This window comes from Clarias gariepinus, chromosome 19, assembly GCF_024256425.1.
Source record: "Clarias gariepinus isolate MV-2021 ecotype Netherlands chromosome 19, CGAR_prim_01v2, whole genome shotgun sequence".
Lineage (NCBI taxonomy): Eukaryota > Metazoa > Chordata > Actinopteri > Siluriformes > Clariidae > Clarias > Clarias gariepinus.
The window spans coordinates 21,053,789-21,081,607 of NC_071118.1; the positions used below are offsets into that span (position 1 = coordinate 21,053,789).

The 27,819-nt window shown below is 38.4% G+C and overlaps 1 protein-coding gene across 2 annotated transcripts; it reads left to right on the forward strand.

The window, feature by feature from the left end:
* The first annotated feature begins 373 nt into the window (after nucleotides 1-373).
* On the forward strand, nucleotides 374-27,610 carry nup188 (nucleoporin 188). 2 transcript variants are annotated; one of them, XM_053479054.1, is made up of 43 exons: nucleotides 374-442; nucleotides 1,192-1,246; nucleotides 2,249-2,322; nucleotides 4,070-4,154; nucleotides 4,333-4,458; nucleotides 4,810-4,902; nucleotides 5,335-5,454; nucleotides 7,576-7,787; nucleotides 7,945-8,059; nucleotides 9,388-9,588; nucleotides 9,765-9,854; nucleotides 10,608-10,673; nucleotides 10,773-10,892; nucleotides 11,016-11,142; nucleotides 12,207-12,362; nucleotides 12,883-13,009; nucleotides 13,109-13,196; nucleotides 13,275-13,351; nucleotides 13,541-13,655; nucleotides 14,534-14,654; nucleotides 14,885-14,951; nucleotides 15,086-15,211; nucleotides 15,549-15,685; nucleotides 15,848-15,954; nucleotides 16,150-16,356; nucleotides 16,639-16,808; nucleotides 17,081-17,150; nucleotides 17,998-18,065; nucleotides 18,373-18,568; nucleotides 18,922-18,999; nucleotides 19,221-19,306; nucleotides 19,417-19,562; nucleotides 19,665-19,837; nucleotides 19,944-20,144; nucleotides 20,332-20,424; nucleotides 20,619-20,771; nucleotides 22,876-23,013; nucleotides 23,159-23,233; nucleotides 23,316-23,525; nucleotides 25,155-25,286; nucleotides 25,574-25,626; nucleotides 25,901-26,030; nucleotides 26,493-27,610. In XM_053479054.1, the coding sequence occupies exons 1-43, from the start codon at nucleotides 417-419 to the stop codon at nucleotides 26,670-26,672; spliced, it is 5,190 nt and encodes a 1,729-aa protein (XP_053335029.1). In that variant the 5' UTR covers nucleotides 374-416; the 3' UTR covers nucleotides 26,673-27,610. The 2 variants fall into 2 exon arrangements, with proteins under 2 accessions (XP_053335029.1, XP_053335031.1); XM_053479056.1 differs by having other exon boundaries at nucleotides 15,552-15,685.
* The last annotated feature ends 209 nt before the right edge of the window (nucleotides 27,611-27,819 follow it).

Consider the following 27,819-nt stretch of genomic DNA (forward strand, 5'->3'; position numbering starts at 1 on the left):
TGTGCTCTGATTGGTCAATAGTGCAGCCCTGCAACCGGGTCGTGGATTGGGCGGTTTAAAAATGATTCAACGGTAATATGTATAATGTAGGAAAGTACAGTATAATTTAGATTTTATTGTGTAAGGTATACCAATAAATTATTATCAGTTGTTTGTAAGAAAGATTACGGGTGGAAAAAAACGCTTAGATATGGATTTAGGTTGAGGACTGACAATTAAGTTATTAGTTATTTAGGTTGCTAGTATTGTATCACGTACTATAAAACATTAATGATATTATTTATTTTTAATAAAATTAATAATACAAATTCTACGTATAAATGTATGTACAGTATATGTAGATATCCGGAAATAGAGTCAATACCATGACGTCACAGAAAAGCACGTTTTTGATTGGTCACTTTGTCGCGGTAAAGATGGCGGACTCGGAGATTTGTATCAGGTAAAATAAACTTGAATATATTCCCGACTGTAATATTCTGAACGTTTCTCTGTGGCCTGTCTTTACTTACGGATTTATAGTAATAGCAATACCGCTCTGTCGAGTCATGAAACCGTCATAGGTCATACTCGGAGCTAGGCTTAGAAAGTGTGGGTCCACAATGTGGAGGGAACGTGGTGGCTAGGTCCCAAATGATGACACGGACCTCTAGGGCACTACGCAGGGTTGTAAAGCGTAATGGTTTTGCGCGCTACGTAGTGCACAGATGTAGGAATCATTGAGTTATTTGAGATCGAGCCGGTGAAAACTAAGCTAACAATGAACATGTTAGAAAGGTCGCTAAATACTGAATGAAGCGTTATAATTCATTATATGAAGCTTCATAAAAGACAAATATTTGACGTGGAATTTATTAATACCTGATATTATAATCTGTGTGTGGTTGTGGCAGCTGTTTTGATATCAGTATTGAATTTGAAATATTTGTATATGAAACTAACCTCGCTTTTATGGACATTATTAAGTTTAATTATGGTGACAGAGCCAAACATGTGTTATTGGATTTGATGCTAAAATCTACCTTCTTAAAAGTGTTCAGTTAAAGTAGCTGCTTATACACTTATTTAAAACTTTCACTGTACTTTTAATGACTGGGTGTTTCGTTGACTGTATATTAATTGTGTATCACTTTCATAGGCTTTAAACACTAATATTAAAGCTTTTTTTTAAAAAATTATTTCTCATTTTAGAAGCAGTCGAGAGTTATGGACCATCCTGCTGGGGAGATCTGCGCTCCGGGAACCGGTTAGGAAATATCTATTAATCATTCAGAAAGTTTCTCTAATTTTTATGCTGATTGTTAAAGGCAAAATCCACCTACGATGTCTTATGTGGGAATCTTTATAATCATTATATGATCATCAGTCATGCTGATTTATTTTATTTTCGTTTTTGTCTTTCAACTCACTCAGTTTGTTTTTACTCTGGTCTATGGGTTTCTTTTTTACCCACGATGCCGTTTGAATGCCCGCTGATAGTTGCGAGAGTGGAATTCATTGTTACCTAAAGAGACTGATGCAGCGGCGCTGTAGTTTTTTGCCTGTCATCTCTCTAACCTCTACGCAACTAGATCAGCTTTAGCTTCATGCCAGTACAACCAACAGCTTCTTTTTCTTTTTCTTTGTTGTTTAACAATGGTTGGAATCCAGTACAGTATATTGGTTAACACAATAACGTAACGTTACAAATAACATGACGTTACCAATTCCCCCACATCTTCCCAGCTTTTAAAACTGATTTCCCAGACCAGCCTTCCTTAAAAACGTCTAATGCGTCCTTCCCTGAACTGGTCTTGACTCTTCATCTGCTTCACAATGTGCATCATCTTATATATTAATAACTTACTGAGTCAAGTCTCTGCTGCATTGCATTGTGGATCTCTGCATCCAAAATTTGCCTTCTCTCTACTCCTTGTGTGGGGTTTCTCATTAATATGACATTTAAAGTCACTGGGAAACCATTAAGAGAAGCGTTCGCTTTTTTTTGTGTGTGTGTGTGTGTGGGGGGTGGGGTGGGGGGGGTGTAATAAAAGCAAAATATTTGTGATCATTGAATATTTTTTCCTTCTGTTTATTGTTGTTGTTGCATCAGTGTGACCGACATCCACCAGCTTGTCACTGAGTAATTATTATATGGCTAAACTGATGAGCTGAATTGAGTGGCTTAGAACGGAAAAGTCACCAAATCAAACTGTGCTTGGATTTTACTTTCCCTCATAATTATTGTTTTATCCTTTCCTTGTCACAGTCCCAGATCCAAGCGGAGTTAGAGCGATGTGGAGACAGGTTGCTGCAGGGCCTGGCGTACTACAAACCACCCAGGTAAAGCTTTATTCTGGAATAGATTCCCAACCTTTCCTTAGTTCTGTGAGGAGCGTTCAAGTCAAACCTGGACTCGTGATGAAATTTCTTTTGAACAAAGACTGACATTTACAGAAGACATTGCACACAGTACAATGATAAGACTCTTAGCTATAGTACAATGTCTGAATGGGGTAAACTTTTTAAAGGAGGCTGTACGTTCGTGAATGATTATCCTGGCCAAGGTGAGACAGAGCCCACTATGTCAACATTCAGTATGTGGAACGCCTGATCCCTGAAAATCGACGAATAACTTGTCACCAACTTGCAGGAGAAATGTGTTTGTCTGTTGGTACTGTACACAGACCACACTTGCACGTTACCGGAGTTATTTCCACATCCCCTGTGCAGGCCTGACCTCGCTCCAAGCCATTTCCACATGTTTGGGCCATTAAAGGAATCCACAGGAGGCCAGTATTTGGTATAATGAGAGAACTTTCCACCTTGATGGTATCCAAGCACGGGTGAAACACTGGAATAAGTGCATTAGTGTAGCAGAGGATCATATAGAGGGAAAAAAAGGTTTTACTCTCATAAGCATATTGTGTTGTTTTGCACAATCCAAAGTTCCGGGTTACAGAAGAACCGTAAAATACAGCTTGTCCAGGTGGCAGATAATAAATGGTGTTCCATGGTGACAAGCTAATAGGATATCACATGCAGAACAGGGAGTGATGCAGTAGTGCTGGGTGTTAGAATTAATGTGGTATAAGAGGAATAAAACACTTCGGCTAACATTTATATTTTTTACCTTAAGATCATGCCATTGTCATGCTTTATTTTTTAGTTTTGAGTAGCAAAAAAAATTAATAAGATGCAGATCCTTTTTATGTTGCTTTGTAGGGCTGTGCAATATGGACAAAATAATCATATTGCGATTTTTTAAACAAATATTGCGATTGCGATTTTGGCAACTGTTTTTGCTTTTTCAAACAAGCTACATACATACATTCTAAATGTATTCAGTGCACAAGAAGTGCATAACAACATTTTACAATGAAATAACATAGTATTAAGTTTAATAAACACAACTGTAGTAAAATTGTCTTTAAAACAAACATAAAATATTAAGATTTTACTATCTTAAGATTTTAAAATTAAGATTTACTAACCTCAACTCTGGTTAATAACATAATGTACACAGTAGTACTAACTGCTTGATAAAAAAACTGTAATAAATTGTCTTAAAAACAGACAACATGAAAAAAATAATAACGTAAATAAAAACCAAAAAAGTTCCATTGTCTGTGGTGATAGACACTTGTTGCTCTTCACAAAGTCCCCATGATGCTAAAGCTTCTTTTCACAGCTTAGCTGTAATTCCCCGGTGCGCTGCGTCAGCTCTGATTGGCTACCATATTAAAATAATGCGCATTCTGAATAAAAATCTAAATTAATTAATAGATAAAATTGCAGCCTTATGCGTTTTAGAAATTGCATGTGCCTAAAATGCGATTTTTTTGCGATTGTAATTAATTGCACAGCCCTATTGCTTTGTGTTTATTTTTATTTACAGAACAAATGAATTCAACTCGAGTTAAATGAAGTGGAACTGCTGCAATTTTCCTTTAATTTTTACTTAAAATAATATCGAGCCTTATTTTTGAATATATGTTATATTATTGTTTGCTTTTGAAAATGATTTCTTACAGACGATTAATATGTTGTGTGTAGTACTCTGGTAAATGTGCGGGATGTTTGTGTGCAGCTCTACATCAGCAGAAAAGTTAAAGGCAGATAAAGAAGTTCCTCAGTCTCTTAAAGAGTTCGGACTCCGCATCAGCAAACTTCTGGTAATCACCAAACCTCTTAACTTATTAACCTATTGAATACACCTTTACACCGCCATGACATAAAAATATTGGCACCCTGAATCAATAGTACATAATGTAGAACTTCTGCTTTTGCTGCGGAGGTCTACATATCTAGATCTGATCCCACATTTTAAGTGACTGTGTGTGTGTGTATCAGGGTCTGGATGAGCAGCAGAGTGTACAGATTCTGCAGTGCTACCTGCAGGAAGACTACAGAGGAACCCGAAATTCACTAAAGACCGTGCTGCAAGACGAAAGACAGAGCCAGGCTCTACTGCTCAAGGTCACATTTATTTCTCTGCTTTTGTTTATTATTGTCCATTTTTCTGCCCATGTGTCTCGATATGTCCGTTTTCCTGCTCGTGTGTCTCGGTATTTCCGTGTTTCGGTGGTCGGTCATTCTGTCTGCTTGTCCACCTGTCTATTTTCCAATCTGTGTGTCTATTGATATGCGTCTGTCTTTTGTTTTTTATTTTATTTTCACATCTCATCTGTTTTTTTCCCCATGCATATTATCAATTTCCTGTTTGTGTTTTCTAATCTGATTATCTTTCTATTTTCTTATCAATGCTTTTCTCTTTCTGCCCATGCCTAATTGTATATATTGTCTGTAATCTGTGTGTTTGTTCTGCAGATAGCAGACTACTATTATGAAGAGAGAGTTTGTCTCTTGCGCTGTGTCCTCCTCCTCCTCACCTACTTCCAGGATGAGAGGCATCCTTATAGGGTAAGAGTGTATAGAGTCATCTGTCTCATTTATTCTCTCTGATTTTTAAATCATGCAAAAAAGGAAAAAAACAAGGGATGTGGAATCACCCCTGTAGCAGTCCTGGTGGTCCAATAGTAGACATCCTTAAGACAGTGGTCAAGACAGTGGTCGACACATTGTGTGTGACTCGTAAGATTAGTATGATTAGCCTACATCATGGCACTGGTATTTTCCTGTTTAATTAAAAAAAAAAATTATATTGGTCAAGGTTTACAAACAATGCCATTCTGACTGTTCATATATTTTAATGATTATATTTTTGTCTCTCATTCTGTTCTTTAATTTTTGGCAATGTCAACATTGAGCTAAATAGTCTGACATGATAAATAGAGGTTTTGTGTACAGTATTTTGGTCCTGATTCGCTCTCCTGTTTGTCTGTGTTTGTTCAGGCGGAGTATGCTGCCTGTGTGAACAAGCTGGAGAAAGATCTCGTGTCAAACTACCAACAGCGGTTTGAGGCTCTTTTCAGTGCAGAAGCTCCAACATGGGAAACACATGGAAACCTCATGGTGAGTCTCTCTGTCTCTCACTTTTTTTCACAAGGGGCAAGGCGGCTTTGCACAGTTTTCTAAATGAAATAATTTAAAAGCTGCATTTTTTACTTGCTTGAGTTATCTTTATGTAATATTAAAATTTGTTTGATGATCTGAATCATTTACTTCTGTCAAATATGCCAAAAAAAAAACTCAGGAAGGGGGCGAGTACCTTTTTACAGGACTGTATACAGTATCTCAGACATACCCGCTGCACTTACTGCTAAAACAGTGTTGCATCGAGAACAATAAACTGCAAGGTCAGCTGCGATTGAGACTGAGCAGCAGTGCCAGGTCTTTATTTTTGGATCACAATACATGATTTCACAATGCGAGAGATGTCCCTGGGCTCATTTTGGCATTAAGAGACGTAGTAAGATTAAACCTTTTCCAGACAAACCCTGCTTCCTGGTTTCCTAGAGTTCAGCTTTGTCTGTGATCAGTTAGGTTGCCAGAGGTCTGAAATACAAGGCATTTTCAGACAATGCTGGAAGTTAAAGGTAACTCAATTAAGCGCATGTTCTGTGAGCAGTGGCACTCAAGTTCATCTGTGCTTGTTGTTTTGAAAGCTATTGGTATGTGTGGTATTTCTCATGCATGCGGTACGCGTCACATTGTTGTGATGTCAACACTGTTGTGTTAAACCCCACACCTACTCTGTTTGTAGAAGGCTGGACTCGTCAGAGTAAAAGTGCTGACGGATAACCGCCAAATTTGTGGGCTCTGTGTTCATTAAAAATGTGACGAAAAGCTCAGTATTGAGGTGGTCTTATTATTAGCTTTGTGAAGGGCGCATTTCTCTCTGTCTTTCTCTGGCTAGCTTTTCATTGATCTCACTGTAATTAAATATAAATGTATTAAGTACAGGCTTACTGGTTAGCACTGTTGCCTTGCACCTCCAGGGTCTGGGTTCGATGTTCGCCTCTTTGTGCATGAAATTTGGATGTTCCCCCCGGGCTTGGTGGGTTCCCTCCAGGTATTCTGGCTTCCTCCCACACTACATAGACAAGAAAGTTAGGCTAATTGTTCACAAATTGTCTGTAGTGCTTATGTGCCCCAGGCCCCCTTACGACTCTGTATACAGTATAGACGAGTAAGAGTGAGGTATATTAAATACTTGTTTAAAGAACAATTTTATCACTTTTTAAAAAATAAAATATTTCTGTCCAACTGTATTTGGTGGACACCCTTAATTTATCTTATATCCGCTAACATTTTTTTATTAACGATGGTGCAACTACTTACATCTTTAGAGACAACATAATACTATACATTGCTGCCATAATTCAATTTGAGTTTTAAAAAAGTACATAGATGACTGTTGAAGTGTGTATACATTTTTGGGCTTCTCTGTATGATATTGTTACTCTCACTCACTCATCTTCTAGACCGCTTTATCCTGTATTCAGGGTCGAGGGGACCTGGAGCCTATTCCAGGAGACTTAGGGTATAAGGGAGGGTACACCCTGGACAGGGTGCCAATCCATCGCAGGGCACACATACACACACACTCACACACACCCATTCACACACTATCGGCAATTTGGGAACGTCAATTAACCTTACCTACATGTCTTTGGAATGTGGGAGAAAACCGGAGTACCCGGAGGAAACCCACCAAGCACGGGCAGAACATGCGAACTCCATGCACACAGAGCCGGAAATTAAGCCTGGCTGGGAATCGAACCCGGACCCTGGAGGCGCAAGGGGACAGTGCTAACCACTACACCACCGTGCCGCCATGTTATTATTATTAATATGTAGTTAATAGAGCTGGACAATAATTCGATATCAATATATATTATATATACAGAGAGCCTTGAGGAACACCATGAACAACCTGAACAATCTGCGGAAGTGCCCTAATGTGCACTTCCGCAGATTGTTCAGGTTAGGGCACTTCCGCAGATTGTTCAGGTTGTTCATGGTGTTCCTCAAGGCTCTCTGTTAGGCCCTTGTAAAGTTATATTTTTGGTGATTTCTAGGTGCATGTTGAAAGATTATGGTCTTTCTTAATCTCTGCCATATTTTCTCTTTTTTTTTCTCTCTCTCTCTGTTGCCCCTTCAATTATTTTACTTCTGTTTATTTCTTTGTAGACGGAGAGACAGGTGTCTCGGTGGTTCTCTCAGTGTCTAAGGGAGCAGGCTTTGCTGTTGGAAGTTTTGTTTCTCTACTACGCCTACTTCGAGATGCCACCTAGTGACCTTTTGACCTTTACTCGGCTGTTCAAGGAGCAAGGTTTCGGACAACGCCAAACAAACAGACATCTGGTGGACAAGAGCATGGATGCACTAGTGGACCGAATCGGGTTAGAAAAAGCATATTTGATGATAGTTATTGTATATTAGAACAAACATTTAGTGTGCTTAGTGTGTGGAATAATTAATTATTATTTTTAACAAATAAATGGAAATAAAGTGTTTCTGATCATGCACTCATTTCTTCTTTCTGCTTAACTTTTATAGATATTTTAGCTGTCTGATCCTGGTCGAGGGCATGGACATCGACTTCCTGCAAAAATGTGCTCTGGAAGACCGAACGGAGCAGCACCAACTCAGTAACACACGCGACATCAATAAGGCAAGACAGAACATTTCACACCACAGCTAATTGCTGCACAGATTTAGATTGATAAATAAACTTTAACGTGTAATATGGGTAACTTTAACTAGGATTAACTGTTAAATGTCAACGTCATTTGCGTTTATATTTTACATGTCATTGTAAGCTCACCACAGCACTCTTAAAGTCACAAATATGATTGATCAGAAAGCATTGACTTAATTTTAATTTTCCATGCTGATTCCAATAAGTTGTTGTTTCTATATTAAATCTTTTCAGTATTTTTAAAGGCAAATATTAAACAAATTAAAATGTATTGTTGCTAAGTAATGAAAAGCATTGTGGTGTCAATATTTTGGTGATTTTTAACATTTTTGATCTGTAATGTAATAGTTGTCCTTCATAATTTTACACCTCTGCATAGTTTTAATTTTAATTTTTTTAGTTGTTACCATATTGTCACTAGAGATGGAGGGAAAGAGAAATAATTCAGATATGTATAGCGATTCATTTATGTTGCAATTTATACCACACTGACACTGAAATCGATTTTTATTTGGTTTAAAAGGTTGCAGTTCCTCTATTACCCAACAGATGGTGCTTATTAAACTATTCACACATTGACAGGCAAAACAGCATCATGTGTGGAACGAGCAAATTACTCACTAGTTATGTTTAGAATTGTAACATAACACTTGTAATCATAATACGAATCAAATCAGAACCTTAGTAACATGATAATACTGTTCTTGTGGTCTCTGGTGATTCACATAATTGTCACTATGCCATTATCCTCTATCAGGCACAAAAGAATTGATCAGTGAAGACTGTGTTAAGCATAGACATTAAACACTATGCGCCTGAATGTACCTGTTGTTCAAGATTGTTACACAATGATGAAATTGCATATGACATTACAGATACTTTCCCAAGCCAGGCTTGCTTTGAGGGAGAGAGTCTGTACATTTGTCAATACCTGCCTACTTCTTTAGACATTGCAAATTGACCGACCGTAACCTTTTCCAACAGACCACGAGCAAACGAGATTATATCAGCTTCTCTAGCCTAGCTTTTAGAGACTGGATACCAGGAGCACTCTCATTACCAGTAACCATACTGGTGTGAAAATCTTAACATTGCAGTGTTCAAATGTTTGTTTTCCCACAAACAGGTTAATGCAGCGAATTCATTAGATAACATTTTTCTCATTTTAGAAATTGTCAAGATAAGTTAATAAGATTAGAGATGATGTTTCCCGAGGGCAAAGTGTTTGGTTCGTTTTCATGTTCTTCTGGTTGTGGGATTTCGTACAAACCCATTCAGAACTTTAACCTCTCTCTCTTCAGGAGATGGATCAGATGTTACTGACGTTCGGTGACATCCCTCACCACGGCCCTGTTCTGCTGGCCTGGGTCCTTCTTAGACACACACTGCAACCAATTGATGCCGGACCAATCATCAAACGACTCGGACAGGCGACGTTGCAGCTCGGGGTGTTCGAATATCTCACGGACATGCTGCGGGCCTTCGGCAGCACGGGAAACAATGTAGGAATCGCAGACACAAATATTTTAACCAGACCGAATGGATGAAATGGCATAATCACTATAATTTAGTCTTTTGTTGTTCAACTTATGCATCATACTGACGCATGTAATGTTGAAGAAATAATCTTTTTTTTTTCCGCCATTTTGATCTCTCTTGATCTGGTCTTGTCCTCTAGTGCACTGCCAGTACTGCACGCATGTGTATCTACGGTCTCCTTTCATTTGTGGTCACGTCGTTTGAAGAGGACACTCTGGGCAGTCAGCAGGTACATTTCATTCAAAGATGTTTCATTTCACTGTCAGAGGACCTTAATTGTCTTTTGATCTTTTAGTTCATTTACTGTATATATACATCCTGTTGTAAACCACATTGAAGGCACGAATGTATCGACGTCCATGGAACTTGTGCACCAAAAATGAAACGAAAATCTCTGTGCCCACTGGTTCCAGGTATTCCATCTTGTGTGTGTGAGGATAAGTAAAAAATGATCCGCAGCAGGCTCTAGAATTAATTTTAATAAACTCAATATGTCAACAAGATTTCATATTCCCTCATTAAAAATGTTTTTTTGGCTGAGCTCTGTGCCACGAGCGCATCTCTGTCTTCACCTCTTCGTTCTTGTGCGGATGCATTAGGGGACCAAACAGGTGAAAGTGTGATAGAGCAAGATCAGGATTATAGTGAGGATGCCTTAGCACCTCAAAACAAACCTTTTTCCTGGTAATGTTCCAGTACTGGTCCTTGAGAAAACTGTAAGCATCGCTTTTACAGCTGATGGTTTACTTTTGATCTTTTTATTGCTCATGAGGATGTTTCCGGTCCATACTCTGCCGTTTACTCAGGCTCGTAGTGATAAATCCATGTCTCGTCACTAGTCATGATCCTCTTTAAGAATCTTTCACCTTCCTTATAGCATCAGTCAGCATTTTGTTTGCAGTTATTCTAATGCTTTAGTTTATGTAAATCCTTTTTGTCCTCCCTGTCCACTCATTTGTCTTCATTTCTACGTGCGTCCCAGCACCTGATCAGTGTCGCCTGTGAGGTCCTCGCTGCCCCGAGTCTAGCCGAGCTCTTCTGGGAGTCAGTAAGTATCACAAACATGCAATGAATAAACAACGTGTCAAAATGTCACTCTAGATCTGTTTGATCTTTGACCTTTCATCCTTGTGTGTGTAATCTATAGAAACCCAATGCGGGCTTGGCGGTGATCTTGGACTCAGCATTTACAGTTTTCCCTTATAAGACTGGGCCTTTGCTGCAGATACTCACAGCACTGCTGTCTGATAAATCTACCGCCAAGAAGGTATAAAGATGCACACACGCGTGCACACACACACAGAGCTTAAGGCTCTTTGTTTTTCGATATTGCTTAATATTATTATTAAATATTACACACAAATGACTAATGTTGCACTCTCTTACTCAGGTGTACATGATTCTGGATAAAATGTCCTTATACACAGAGGTGTACAAACACAAACCCAACGATGTGCTGTCCAGAGAGGACGAGACACTGTGGAGGAGACAGACAGCTAAACTTCTTTACCCTCTGGGTCAGTGAGAGTGTTTGAAGGCCACATGCAGTTTGATATAATTATAGATGCACTGTTTGCAATTTCCTTGATCAATTATAATTCCGGGTAAAAAAAAAAAAAAAAAAAAACATGCATACGAAAAAGAACCATAATTGATAGCATGCACATGTTTTTGTAACTTACCAAATAGAAATGAGGTGGGGAAAAAATCCATTCAGTTATGAATCACGACTCATAATCAGCTTTAGACTGGCCTTGAGCGCTGAAGCTTTTCAATGATGCATAAAACACATTTTATGGCAAGGCATCATCAAAAATCGTGCACGTTAAAAGCCTCCGATCTGCCTTTTCTTCAAACTCTGTGATCAAATTGTGTCTCAAACCCACTCATTACACACCCTTATACCAGTCTCACCAGATCAAAATCGTGTGAATTTGCCTTTTTTTTGCTTTAAAGTAAAATTTTAAACTCTTGTATTTGAAGTTAGTTTGCATTGTTTGCTGCACTTGGTTTTTAAGCGAGAAAACCTCTAGGGTTCTAAGGAATGGGCTACATTTAATTAATTACTAAACTTTTTTAAAGGTTTAAAAATGTAGTATCAAATCGGGATGTTCGTAATGTTCATAAGATCATGAAACTTATAGAATCACAATTTTAATCGAATCGGTACCTAGGTATCATGATATCGTGTATCGGTAATACCCTCCCCATCCCTTCTGTCTAATGTAATGAAAAATTTAAATGTGTTTACAATGAAATGTGGTCTATTAAATAACTTTTACATTTTCTCCCAAACTGCGAAATATTACAGCATAAGCCAGCTTTCAAACTTACTTTTATTTAGCAAGACGACTTCTGAGGACAGAATTAAGCTATAAACTGACCAATCTGTGCATCTTTACTGTTAGTTCTTCTCCTAGTTAAGATTAGTTTTAAAGAAAAGGGTAAATTGTAACTTTGTGACTACATGTATGTGCAAATTTCCCCTTTATTTTTTAAGGAGACAGACCCTAGACAAAAAATTTGATATAAATGTCTCTCTCCCTTTTTCTCTCTCCCTCCCTCACACACACACACACAGGTACTGGTCAAACCAATTTGCGGATGCCTCAGGGATGTTACGGGCAGGTTTCTTCAAGCGAGCAGAGCTACATGGTGCGCTGGGATTATTCTTATTCTTCCTGGACCCTCTTCACCTGTGAGATTGAGATGCTGCTGCATGTTGTCTCTACTGCTGGTAAATATACCCCGAGTGTTCTCACACACACACACACACACACACACAACATTGATCACACTCATTGTGCAACACAACAGGGTTATTACAGCACTCATTTCAACATGAAACCTTTTTGGATAAAATATGCTTGTTGTTACTTGACGTAAGGAAGAGGCGCATAATTAGCGTGTAATTTAAGGTATTGTTTATTTATTTATTTGTTTTTGTTTGTTTTTTACCACTTAATCTGTATTTTTGTCTTAGATGCATTTCTGTTGGGTATATAGTGAATTTGTGAACTATTTTACATGTATACTTTTCAAGCTTTGCTTTTTATTTATACTTTTAATCAGTATTTTAGCTTTATACTTCATAAATACTGTAAATTGTGTGACTCATGCATTTGCTTTCTTTCTGTTAAGTCTTATTAATGATAAGGGTTAATCAGAAGCTGCCTGTTTTATTTGTGACAATGACACCTAGTGGTCGAATCAGGAACTGATGACTTAATTAAATACTGAACCCTTGCCTGTTATAGACGTGTTGGCGCACTGCGAGCGAGTAAAGCCGATTTTGGACCTTGTACATAAGATCATCAGCACCGACTGGACTGTCTCTGACTGCTTGCTGCCCCTCACTTCACGCATCTACATGCTGCTACAGAGGTGAAGGCACTCGAATAAATGTTCTTCAAGTCTTCATTTAAGTGTGCATTTACAATAAGTTGTAAACTGATGGTTAATTGAATTATCATTGTTCTTTAGACTGACGTCTGTTATAAACCCGCCGGTGGACGTCATCGCTTCTTGTGTTAACTGCCTCATCGTGCTCGCCGCACAACAACCTGCGAAGGTAGGTGCTGCCTAAAAGCTATTCCGAAACATTGATATTAACAGCACGGTCTTTTCTAATTCTGCTGTACTTGTGTAGGTTTGGTCCAGTCTGCAGCACACTGGCTTTCTGCCCTTCGCATCCACTCCGCTAACAAACATGGCACAGGCCATCAGGTGAACGCCAGCACTATTTACTTGTTAAACTGAAAGTTTCATTACTATTCTTTTTTTTTTTTTCTGGACATGATCGGGTTATTTGTAAAAAAGTATGGTCTCTATTCAATTTAAGTAAGTAATAAACCCATAGTCTGTGCTCATCATGGCAATTTTTTTCTTGCTTTTTCTCTTGTATCGGTCTGACAGTGCTGAAGGCATGAAGGCAGGAAACTACGGGAACCTGCTGGTGCTGATAGAGCAGCCGCGAGGAGAGTATGCAGTGACCATTGCCTTTTTGAGACTGGTTACCACGCTTGTCAAGGTAACACATACTCCGATACGTCAAAACACAAAGATTATTCTGCTACATATCAGAGAATACAGGTAGTCCCCGATTTTGGAACATTTGAGTTATGAATTTCTGCAGATACGAACGGACCGCGGTTCTACAAACATTCGTACATGCGGACAAATTACGGAAGTAGCTTACGTGTATTGTACAAAAAATAGACCCTACAGTGCACCAGATACCAATATTTACAATTATATACAATATTTTCAGTGTGTAAGTAAATTTATAAAATGTCTAATGTCTGGTATATTGTGCGTGTAGGAGTGGTGGACAAATGAGTCGGCCTCATCGGTTTTAATGAATCAGTCCGGAAGCACGATGATTTAAAAAAAAAATGGTTGTCCTGTAAAGTCTGATGGTGTGAATAATTCTAATTTTGAAAATTTTTCAACGAAAATTTGAAGAAAAATTGGAGTTTACAGTTCCACATTTTACATGCGATTCCTCAGGCACAGTTATGGTTTTTGACCACATTATGGCAGTGTTGGGAAAGGGGCCAGGGATTTAGTCAAGTTGATTGATAGTTATGCTTTACATTATATATTGATGGCAAAGGCGTATAAGACTTGTTTTGTCTGATTTGAGAACAAATCCTGTAATGGAACTCGTTCGTAAGTCGGGGACTACCTTTATCTTTGCTTGCAATAATCTTAGAATTATGACCTTTTTCTGTAGGTCTAGCATGTAATGGCTTAAAAGAAGGTTTGCTTAGGTTAAACATTAATGGAACACTCATATGGCATATTGATTAATGCTGATTTGATTGTTGATTCAAAATGTAAGTAGATTAATTAACAGTCTGTTGAATGCACTGTGTAAAAAAAAAAAACATTATTTTTTGTCTTTAGGGTCAGGTGGGCAGTACTCAGAGCAGAGGCCTCATTCCCTGCGTGCTTTTGGTCCTGAAGGAGATGCTGCCTACTTATCACAAGTGGCGCTATAACACACACGGGGTCCGGGAGAAAATTGGTGAGATCTACACACACACACACACACACTTCATGCTCTGATTTCACTAACTGCTTATAGAATCTAAATCTATATATACACTTACTCTTGTCAGCGTATATATCAGAAGTCATGATCTATGCATCTGTCCCATAAATAATCATGTTAAAACAGACATCAGTCCATATGTGAACTTTTTTTTTTTTTTTTTCTTGGTTGATGTCCGACATTGTTCTTTATGTGTGAATTAGGTTGTTTAATTCTGGAGTTGGTCCATGCAATCCTTAATCTAAGTCCTGAAGGGGAGTCACAGGGCAGGTATGGCAACCCATATGTCCATTACCTATATGTCCATTGATGAATTGTTTGTTCTCTTTGTAAAAGTATCATTTGTCGTCTTATAAAGCTGCATCAATCTCAATGTGTGCATTTGTGACCTCTGACCCCTGCAGCACTCCCAGCCTGCAGTCTTTATGTATCTACAGTCTGGCAAACACTGAAGCAGGCCAGGCTGTGGTGAACATCATGGGTGTGGGAGTCGACACCATCAACACAGTGCTAGCGGCTCAGCCCAGCAGGTAGGGGTGTGTGATTCTGTGTGTGCAAGTGTGTGTGTTTGTGTTTCTCAGTGCGGATCTAAGATTAGTGGCCTGGTCCACTATGGCTAGATTAATCTGATGTGTAATCAAGTTTAGCCAACTTTTTTTGACGTATCATGTATGCTGTGACATATTTTTATAATATTTAAAAATGTTAATGATGGGAATTTTTTAAGGATCTGATTTGAAATTTAAATTCCTAATTCCTTTTTGAAGGACATTTTAAGTTTTTTTTTTTTTTTTTTACAGACATACTGGTGTATTTTAAACTATAGGACTCAGTTTGTTTCTCTTTCTCTCTCTGTTTCTCTCTCAGCAGTGGGAGTTGTGAAGGTCCTGGTCAGGTGTTGATTCAGACCGTAAAGTTGGCCTTCTCAGTCACCAACAACGTCATCCGACTCAAACCACATTCGGACACCGTTTCTCCTCTGGAGCAGGCACTCACACAGCATGGTGAGAAAACACACACATGCTCGTTTGCTACATTAACCTCAGTTCCAGTGCAGAACTCGGGGCGCCAACTTTAGTCACCAGATGTATCCTATCTGAATCACATGCCACATTGACATATTTTCATCTGTAAAATTTATTTTTGTGTATTGTTTTCTCTCACAGGTGGCCATGGCAACAACCTGATAGCAGTTTTGGCCAAGTACATTTACCACAAACACGATCCCGCCCTGCCGAGACTTGCTGTTCAGCTGCTAAAGAGACTTGCCTCGGTAAAATCCGATCTAAACCCTGTTAGAAACACACACAGATTAGGTTTATAATTGGTTATAGAACATGGTGCGGTATTCATTTTATATATTATGATTAATGTGGACATTTTAAATGTGAGTCGGATTGAATAGTTTTATTTATTTATTAACAGGACAGAAAAATCTTATTGATTGAGTGTGTGTGTTTGTGTGCAGGTTGCACCCATGTCCGTGTACGCTTGTTTGGGCAGCGATGCAGCAGCTATCAGGGATGCATTTCTTCGTCACATGCAGAGCAAAACGGTAGACCTGCGCGTCAAAGTCACCATCTTGGAGTTTCTCACTGTTGCCGTGGAGACACAGCCGGGTCTCATTGAGCTGTTCCTCAACCTTGAAACCAAGGAGGGCAACGAGGGGACAAAGGTCAGAATTCAGCCACGAATGATTAGTGCTCGACATCGATTTGACTTTCTTGCTTATTTTTCAACACTGTTTACTGGCACGTGTTATTTGGGCAACAAACCCTCACATAGTGAGGTGTATGTAATCCAGTTCCGTAACAAAAAATAACGAAGATGTGACTTCCTCAGATGGCAGGTGGAGACCATCGGTCTTGTCCTGAATGCCATGAATTTAACAAGTTTATAGTGGGTAAAGCTTAAACAGTTGTGTGTACTGGTATCTGAGTAATTGTCTGTCGCTCAGGAGTTCTCTCTGGGTAAGTGGAGCTGCCTGTCTGTGGTTCTGGAGCTGCTGGACTCAGATGTGCAGAGCCAGTCATGGTGTCCTCCACTGCTGCAGCGAGCAGCGCTCGCCTTCCTACATGCACTGTGGCAGGACCGCAGAGAGAGCGCGCTGTCTGTACTACGTAGCAGGTACACACACACACACACGCACCACACATTTTCCTTCTGTTCTAGTTCATTTTCCCCTAAGGACAGTAAGCGTATGCCTCGTCCTTATGGCACACAACACTGTCGGTAGATTCAACATGTTTTTTTCTGCAGTGAACCTACTGACAAAAAGGTAGATTTTGTAGCAGTCATGGTTTGCACTGGTGTACAGTTTGCCTAATTAATCTTAAACTGGTATTTATTTATTTTTATTTATTTATTTATTTATTTTTATTATTTTTTTTTGCCCTTAGGACGAAGTTCTGGGACAATTTGACAGCACCGCTTTTTGGGACGCTTCCCCCACCATCAGAGACCACAGAGGTAAAATTTAACGTGTACATTAAAAATATTTGTAGTATAACATATTTGCCTATAACACCATAATCAGTAGATCGGTCTATATACATTTATTATTGGCTTCTTATGGGTGTTCACCTGTTTGACTGCTCACGTTTATTAAAGTGGTATATAAACCTTGATAAAATCTAATAAATAATAAAATACACAATACAATATAAAATAATAAAACTATACACAATTATAAAATAATAAATCCTTTTTTTAATAAATATTTTATAAAATATTTATTATTTTCATATTTTAGTTATTAGTTTAGAAAATAGTAAATAAAATGTAACAATTTATATCTTATTAAATATTTATTTTTAATATTCAATATCTATTCATAAATAATAAATACAATAATAAACAAAACAAATGAAGTAATACATTGAATTATTAAACAATGAACACATTTATATAAATATTTTATAAAAGATCTATTCATATTTTTATATTATATATAGTTTATAAAATGATCAAATTAAATATTAATTATTGTATAAAACAATTTTTATTAAGTAAAAAAAAATTTATTAATAAAGATTTTTTTTTTTTATATAATGATTTTTTCAATAGAATCATAGAACAAAATCCAAAACCCATAGAACAGTTTTTAACAATATATCTACACCACTTATTTTTTTTTTTAATGGTGTTCTTTCATACCAGTATATCATTACACCTGTTTTGCTTTGTACCATACATTTTCTTTTGGGCTTTACCTCATTAAATCAATTGATTATCAGTGCATCTCTTGTGCATCTTCTATGTTTTTGTGATTCCTGCAGACATGGGTATAATCTCACTTTGCTGCTTTTTTGTTTAGCCGTGTATTTTGGAGTCTTGCGCCTTTGTAATGAAGATCATCGGCCTTGAGATCTACTATGTTGTCAGGTTCGATAATACTACACACAGTTTCATACTAAATGGTGCGAGGAAACTATTACCTGTAATTGTATGCCATTTATCTTTAAATGTATGCACATATATAGTGTGCAATGTGGTGTGTTTTTTTTTTTTTTTTTTTTTTTTTTTTTTCCAAAACACACATTTACACACTTGATCTGTATGTTAAATTTAGTTAGTTCATACACAAAGTATTTTATTCATTTACATCCCTGTTAATTTATCATAAAGCTTCATATACTGTAATATAGAAACCTTTTTGCGGAATAATATTTTCTTTGTGTGTGTTTTGCAGCAGTCAGCTGGAAGACTCTCTGAAAAGCGCACTGCAGCGCCTAAGCTCCCAGCGCCGCTATGAATTCTGGTCTCAGTACGTCCGGGAGCTGGTGTGTGTGGCCTGTGAAGATGAGGAGGCTGGAGTGAGGTCACTGCCTGAGATTCAGATGCTCATCTCAGCTTGGAGGGCCCTTCTCATACTATCGGCTAGCCATGTGGGTTCACTACATGCTACAGGCATGCTCATATGAGCGTGCGCTACATGCACATTCCCAGGCGTTAGAGAGCAAAATCTCGCACTCACCATCTCAGACTATCTATACTTGAAAACTTACCTGTATCTGCTCGTTTCTAGTAACCCTCTGAGTATATATGTGCGCTTGCTTCTAATCTGCACTAGCCATAGTCTCCATCAGTAACATTAGTAGACCAATACACACTAATGTAGTACTTCCTTATAACGCACAATCTTTAGCTCTGTAGCGTACGCACAGTTTAGCTTGTTCAATTTATATGAGAAGTGTCCGTCGTGTATCTAATATCTGTGCGTGTTTGTGTGTCTGAACAGTATGATGTAATGCACCTTAAGGAAGATTCTGTTAGGCTGAAGCTCTTCATGGATGTCCTGGAAGGAACTAAAGCAACAGTAAGTCAACCATCATTCCAAAAATAAAAAAATAAAAACAAGTTACAAAGTAGTGTGTTCATCGCCTATACATGCGCTTACACACTCATCAACAAGCGATGACAAGGCACCAGCATTTTTAAAACATGCAGAAAATTGATATCTGAATAATTGCTACAATAAGCGACACACGTGTTCCTCCTACTTCAGACACAATATTTATGTTTCTGTTTCTGTTACAGTTACTGATGCCCCAGTCTGTTACCTGTCTGCAGTTGGGATCCATGATGGCCACCTTACTGCTCGTCATCCTCAAACAGTGGAAAAGGTCCATCTGCTTGTCTGCATCTTATGGATCAGCTGATCATATTATGAATGCGCTTTAACTTGTTGTTATATGGAGGTTTTCATCTTTTTTTTTCTCGCTCTCTCCATCAGTGTGTTGGTATCAGCTCCGGCTCTCCTTCCTCCTCTCTCTCTAATGTTGGAGAGCGTTCTTCAGGCTGATCAGCAGCTGATGGAGAGAACCAAAGCCAGGCTCTTCTCAGCTCTCATATCCGCTCTGCACATTCAGGGACTTAATGGTAAGTCAGAAATAAAGTTGTGACTCTCATAGGCGTAATTACAAACTGGATTAGCAAGTCTGTGTGTATACATAGTTTACTGATTCTTGTTTATTTGTTCAGGAGGAGAGATTACCCAGCTGCCTCAGCTCTTACTCTGTGTATGTGAGACTGTCCAGGATGAGGCTATGGCTTTGATTGACAGCACACGTCACATGATCCAAAAAGGTGACATTCAGGAGGACAGCATGGAGACAGATGCCCCGCGCAGTCTCCAGAAAGACCAGCGAGACTCTGTAAGTGTGTGTTTGGGACCGTTGGAGTTTAAATCTGTAAAAAAACTGAAAAATTGTTTTAAAATTATTATTATAATTTTTTTTTTTTTTTTTTTTGCTGTATAAGGTGTGTGTGTTAGCCCTGCACCTGTCTAAAGAGTTGTGCAGGGCTGACGAGGATGGCGAGCAGTGGCTGCAGGTGATGAGGAAGCTTCCCGTCCTGCCCTCGGTTCTCAGTGCCCTCGAGCTCAGCCTGCGCTCCAAACACAACCTCTACTTCACCGAGGCAGCTCTGCACTTGCTGCTCACACTAGCTAGAACTTCACAGGTACCCCTACACACTCCAGAATCAAGACTAATGTGGAAAAATGTTTTTATTGCATTTACCCCTCACATGCTGTTATGATGATTAAACAGAAAAACGTCACTCTGGGAGTTTCTTAGATAAACGTCATTAGTATTATTTTCTACTATAAAGAGATGAATCAGTCTGTGCTTGTGCTCCGGTTCTGTAGGGGGCAGCAGCAGTAGCCGGTGCCGGGGTGATCCAGAGCATCTGTCTCCCTCTTCTCAGTGTGTATGAAGGCCCGGCTAATGGAGCCACACAGGTACCCACTTTCTGTTTCTCCATCCCCATCTTAAGGTTGTGATTAAACCACTAGCCAAAATCACCTCTTTTTATTGGGTTTACCTTTAATTTGTCACCTTTTTTTGTTGTTTAAAGGAATCCTATCAGTTAATGACATGCAGGTTTGAAACGTAGACTTTGTTCCCTTGTTTTTGAAACACTCTTCTCCCTCAGGCGTTCTCCCGTAAGCCTGTAGACGCCCCCTCCTGGCCCGGTGTGTATCGGCTCTGTCTGTCTCTGATGGAGAGTCTGCTCAAGACGCTGCGCTACAACTTCATCAACGAGGCGCTCGATTTTGTTGGAGTTCATCAAGAACGCATCCTGCAGGTGTGTCCGGGTCATGAGCGCAAAACATGCACAGATTATATATTTATATGCACAACCTCTCTATCTCTCTTTAGTACATGTTTGCTTGCTCTGTATTTCAAGGTTGCCAGATCACAGTGTAAAACAATAGCTTGGCAGTACCAACCAAATAAAATCATTATTAGAATAAATGCTTTAGCTCAATTATAGGCTTTTACTAAAAACATCCCAAGGCATATTTTTCCAGCCAGTGATGATGATAAAAAGTTTTTCAGTTACATAAAACTATTTAATCTGGCAACACTGCCTACTCAGCATTGTCTGTCTTTTACAAAGTAAACTCTGATTGTCTGGTTTTTTTTTTTTTTTTCTTTTTTTCTTCTTCTTTCAAAAAGTTGGTGCCCTTGATACTTTTGCTAACTTCCAACAACTAAATGAAAAATTCAACCTTCCCAAAGAAAGTTTCTTCAAATTCTTACAAATTAGAGACTGGGTTAAGGAGAAATCCAAAGAAACATTCCCATATATCCCGAAAGAATCTCCTCTTGAATTCCACCTATGTAATAATTTACACAGATCAACAAAAGGAGTAATATCTTCTATATATGGTATCATCAATGGAAACTTACCGATTTATGATAAAACATCTACAAAAGGGAAATGGGAGCAAGACCTAGACTGTACTTATGAGGAGGCAGATTGGTGTCCTCTATTGCAACAATCACAGACTGTACTAACCTCCACAAAACACAGGCAAATTCAATTTAATATATTCCATAGGACATACTACACTCCTTACAGGTTACATAAAATTGACAGCAACATTTCTTCCAAATGTCAGAGATGTAAAATGATTGACGGTGATCTTATACACATGCTATGGATTTGCCCAGTGATGGAAGAATTATGGAAACGTGTCATTGACTTAACATCAAGGGTAATAGGAAGTCAAATTGAAGAGGACCGAAAACTATGGATCCTGGGGGATACAAGCTCTATTAATGTGAATTACTACAAAAAATACTTTATCTTATTGGTGAGCACAGCAGTTAAAAAATGTATTCTGATCAATTGGAAATCTGAAAATTCACCGCTAGTAAAACATTGGATTAATGAGCTTGTATCTTACTGCACACCCGAAAAAATATTGTATAATGTGAGAGGGAAACATGCAGCCTTTAGAGAAATCTGGGGCCCTTTCATGGACATTTTACCTTCTTTAGACTTGACTGCCCAGGTCAGTATGAGCCCTCCTGGATCGACTTCAAATTAGCCCTCTGCAGTTCTATCTTGTGTAACCTCCTCATTGATGCATTTAATGTGAATAATTTGTAGATTTAAGTATGTGAGTATATAGATGGATATATGTATAAACTGTATAGACTACTTAGATATATAAACGAAAAGAAACTGACAACCATACAAGGGAAGAGGGTGGGGGTGGGATGGGAAATGTTTGTGTAACTTTTGTTTTTGTTTAGTATTGATTTTGTTTATTTTATTTATTTTATTATTTTTTTTGTTCAAAATTTGAAAATGTTAATTCTTTGTACTTAGGATGTAAGTAATGTAACAAACTGTAGATCCTTTATACATTCTGTTCACATCCTGTAAGTAATTATGTTAATAAAAACAAATCTTTAAAAAAAAAATTAAAAAAAAAGTTGGTGCCCTGCAGTGATATATAACTTGATAGAAATGTGAGCTAAACAAGCATTAACATTTTAAGTCTGGTAATATTTTAACAGCAATTAATCGATTTATGATTAATCCTAAACATTCCTATCTTGAAGCATTATTATTATTTTTTTTATGTATTTTCTTTTTTTAAATCATAAGCGTCGACAAATAGTATAAGAGAGACAAAAAAAAACCTTGTGATGTTCTGTTCATTAATGATTAACATTAAATATTATTAAAGTTTTTAATAACTTTGATTAGAAATTTGTCCACAAATTATCACAGTCCTCCTCTTTCCGTTTCTAGTCTCATTTTAAGCAAGCGTCTTCTTGTACATTGTTTTGTACATTGATTTATATTATATCAAAGCTATTGATACTTACATTTCAAATCCAAGTTATTTTTGCATAGGATATTAATGTATGCGTGTATGTGTGTGTTTCAGTGTTTGAGTGCAGTGCGTACAGTACAGTCTCTGGCATGTTTGGATGAAGCTGATCACACAGTGGGTTTCCTGCTGCAGCTGTCCAGCTTCTGTAAAGAGTGGCACTTTCACCTGCCACAGCTGCTCAGAGACGTGCAGGTAAACACCCACATCCAGCTTTCCAGCTGCTCTAAGGTTGGGGTATACACTGGGAGCTGTGCATCCGTAAATGCCACTATAGTTGACGAGGAATTCAAGAAAGTAGTCGTCTTTTTTTCACCCGTATAATGTTTGTGTCTCGCAGGTGAATCTCTGTTACCTGTGTCAGACATGTACATATCTTTTGCACAGCAAGAAAATGTTACACCACTACCTCCAGGTGAGACACCCGCAATTAAACAAACACCCAAATGTCAAACTTGAGTTGCTTTAGTTTTCTGAACATTCCTCTTGACCGACAGGCAAAAAATGGAGAGGCTCTTCCACAGGGGTCCCGCTCACAGCAAGCTCTCCAGCCCGTGTCTAAAGAGCAGCCGTCCGCCGGAGAGCGAGAGGAGGCGGAGTCCAAAGCGCTGCAGGCGGTGCAGTGCAGCCTTCTGAAGATTCTCAGCAAAACTCTGGCGACGTTACAGCACTTTACACCAGACTGTTGCCAAATCCTGTTAGACCAGGTACACACACATTAACAAAATTATGGGAGGTGGGGGGAAAAACAGTTTTTTGTGTGGCTTAGGATATACTGTATACGAGAATTGATCCACAATCCAGTTAAATTACTCCTGTTGGCTGCGCTATGCATGAAAATATGAACGTGTTACGATCACATAACACGTTCATACCGCATTTGTAACTGCGGTGCGAGCTAGATGCCCCACTGGTGATTTGCACTAAAAAAAGAAGAGCAGCATCCAGTAATTCATTTTTGGTGGTCTAAGGGTGTACCTGGTGCCGTTAAAAACTCACAGAAGAGCAGAAACAGAAGTGTTGGGATATCTGCGAACTAAATTTGGACCGATACTCTAACAGAAGGTGAAAGTTTCTTACATGTGACGATTGTAAACATCCCAATCGCACACCAAGAAAAAGTAAAAAAAAAAAAAAAAAAAGTCAATCATCAGCTGGAAAATTAATGCCTCCAATTTTGTGGGATTCTCAAGAGCCAACTGAAACATTATCAGCAAAAAAGGTTCAACAATCAACAGTGCTCATTACAGTGAGATGCTTATTAAAGAGCTGAAGCCTAAACCTCAGGTTAAACACAAAGAGGCCTCCGAGTGGCGTAGTGGTAAAGTGCTCGCCCTATCATTCGGAGAACGCTGGTTCGATCCCCAGGTGATGCTGTAACAGTGATTGGCCGAGCTCTCTCAGAGGGAAGGGGTGAGAGGTACTTTGTGCTCGCACATTAATAACGGCTCTATAGCCAATCAGGGGCGTCTCTGAGCTCACGCAAGCAAAAGGAGTGGATAGCACTGTCCTCAGAGTGTGATACGCCGCCCACAACGGTGCGTGAGCGAGCAGTTCAAAAAGATGCGGTCGGCTGGCGTCACGTGGTTTGGAGGAAACCAAAAGCATTCTCCCTATAGTACTGATCTTGCTCCATCAGACTTTTACCCGTTTGGTTCCCTGAAAGCAGCCCTTTGAGAATGAAGATTCACTTCTGATGAAGACCTTAAGACTTTGGCTTACAGCTCAGCCTCAAATATTTTTATATATAGGGGGGAATTTGAAAGTATGTTGACCGATGGACAATGTCGAAAATTATGTATGTCCCTATTCTAAAGTCAATTAAAATAAATTTTAAATCATTTGTGATTTGCCCGTGTATGTGGTCACGGGAGCACCCAATTGTCAAGAGGCCACCACACACCAGGCAAAATTATATTATGTAAAAATTTTATTTTAAAACTATAAACAAGCTTTTATATATCTGACATACAGCCTGATGTTATTAGGTGCTTCATTAAAAAAAAAAAAAGTTATAATAATTGTGTGTGTATGTATAGTGGGGCAAAAAAGTATTTAGTATTAAGTCAGCCACCAGTTCTTAAAAAATTCTACAATTTGATTTTCTGGATAAATTTTTATTCTGTCTCTCACAGTTGAGGTATACCCATTATGAAAATTACAGGCCTCTCTTATCTTTTTAAGTGGGCGAACTTGCACAATTGGTGGCTGACTTTTTTGCCCCACTGTATATGTGTGTGTGCATATGTATGTATGTGTATACACTGTGTGTGTGTGTGTATATATATACAGAAGACAATTAATAAAACTCTGGTTTTAATTTGTATGTCTGTTAGTCTATGGACCTTGCGGAGTACAGGACGCTGTTTGTGCTGAGTTTTACGACACCAGCCTTTGACTCGGATGTCGCCCCGTCATTTGGGACCCTGCTGGCCACCATCAATGTGGCGCTGAGCATGCTGGGAGAGGTAGTGTATTAAATTAGTGTGTCATACTTTACATTCATACAGTTTATTCCTTTTTAGTTAAAGTTCTATTACTGTATAAAACACGCCAATGTCATGCCAAATGTGTTAATTGTTTAAGGAAAATCTTTAAATGTGATAACTTTTAATTAAATACAATTATAAAAAGTAAGTTTTTAAAATGTATTGTACAGAAACAGCTTTGACATTCTAGCATACGATTCAACATGTATGATCCACAAAAGGGTATAAATGGTTTATTCATTAAACTTTGTTTTTGTCGCTCTCAGATAGAGAAAAAGAAGGAGCCGGTGGTGTCGTCTGAAGAAACGCAAGCAATGAAGTAAGGAGAAAATTGAACATGATCTGTACCATGGCTTTCCATACACAGCTAATGCAAGCTTAGCCCACGCTTCATCCTGTGGGATGTTAGGAGTTTAACCATTACTTAATCACCCAGTCTCAAAAGGGAACCTATTGGTTTTGCTAGTGCCTCCAATAATTGAAACTAGGGACAATTCCTGGAGAAACTGAAGCAAGGGGGCACAGATGCATCGCTTTTTTCTGGGGGAGCGGGGGAGCTTTTTTTAAGCTTAACCAATGCTTGCCTTCTTTAGGTCCTTGTTGATGTTTTCGATGGAGAACTGTTTCTACGTGTTGATCTCGCAGGCCATGCGATGCTTAAAAGATCCAACTGTTCTGCCCCGAGACAAACAGAGAGTCAAACAGGAACTCAGCTCTGAACTGGTGAGTATACTCTGAGGTTTCCATCTAACAGAATTCATGCGATTCATAGAGGTGTGTATGGAACTGCTTTTTTAAATTTAAATTTCCATTAGCTCCTGCAGTCATGCAGAATGTTTTACCTGTGACAAACTTGGTAAATATAAGGAAATCATAAATTGTTTAATCCACTTTGATCAGAAAAAAAAAATCCTATAATGCATAAAATACATCAGGTACTTCTATTCTAGCATCGTTGTACATCCTGCATTAATGTTCCCTTGGTTCTAATGGCTTCATATCTGACTCGTTTTTGGCCAAAAGAAAGTTTCTTGCTTGCCTTGTATTCAAGTGCACACCTCTACCACCACACCCAAAAATGCATTTAGATCATTTAATAATAAACCAGTTGTATACAATTTTGTTCCATAAGTTTTATAATTATGATGAGTTTTTTCTTTTTTTTCCCCCTCATTGTGTTTGCAGAGCACACTGTTATCAACGCTTTACAGGTTTTTCCGACGAGGATCACCTTCGTCTCCGGCCAGCGGACTTCTGCCCTCTCCCCAGACCAAACCCACCACTCCGGGGTCAAAGGCCACGCAAGAGGGCCAGGAACCATTCATACAGCTTGTCCAGGCTTTTGTACGACATGTTCAACGCTAGACACACACACACCACTGACTCATCTTCATTTGAATTGTAAACCATTTCTTTCAGTCGGATGGAAGACCCACATGCTCACTGGCCCATTGTTCAGTTTGTCTGTTGCTTTTTGCATTTTTTTCTCCATGCAAAGGCATAACTGTACCAAGGTGCTGTTTATCTCAGAATTGTATGGATTAGATAGCAGATACATTTGTTATAATTAAAGTTGCTTATGTAAAGGTTTGGTTGAATTATTTAAGGTGCATCGGTCAGTCTTATAATCTAAATGATCCAACGCTGCATTCAGAGGCCTAGTTTTATAGGCTGGTTTTATATGCCTGATCTGACTCTCTCTAGTTAACAAATTATAGTCGTTAGCACTTGAATTTGTTAAAAGTGTAAGGTTTATTACTGGTCAGCCCAGTGTAATCAAATAAATGTATGTGAAGTCCAATTAATGACATCAAGCCTCAGACAGTTCTCTCAAAAACGCATTGTCTGGCAATAAATTAGTGCTAATGGGGACCATTTATTCAGGATTTACTCGATCTTTAAACCTGGTCACATTGCACGCTTTGATTTTATTAAAGGTAATACACTCAGTGTTCTGTGATAGGATCAAGCACAACCCTGAGCAAGATAAAGCAGTTACTGAAAATTAACTAATGGATTAATATTAGCAATTTTGACTGACGTCTTTCATTTTGACAGATGTCTTTTGTTATAAATATTACACTTATCTAGTAACCGCCATAAAAATATGTATAATGGTTGGTATATTTTTAATAAGTTGCTTAAATATGTTAGTGTGTTCATGACTCTTTTTTTTTTTTTTTGTCTTTTCTGTATTCTAGTGTTGTCATTGTCTCATTGGAATGTTTGGGGGAAAAAAAAGCATTTTTGTCATTCTATTAAGGTTTATACAATAATAAAGAATTCACAGGTGGTTGTATACATATTGTCAGAAATATAATTTTGCATATGGTGTTATTTTGATCTCAACTTTTTTCTCATGTTAAGAATGACCATGATTTAAATTACTTCAGGATTTTCCGCTTATAGTCTGGAATTTCTAGGAACAACTAGGAGAGTTGGCACTGCAAACCCATTTAACTCGTTAACATTTTTTATCTTGATTTGAAGCAAATTTGGATAAGAGTTATTA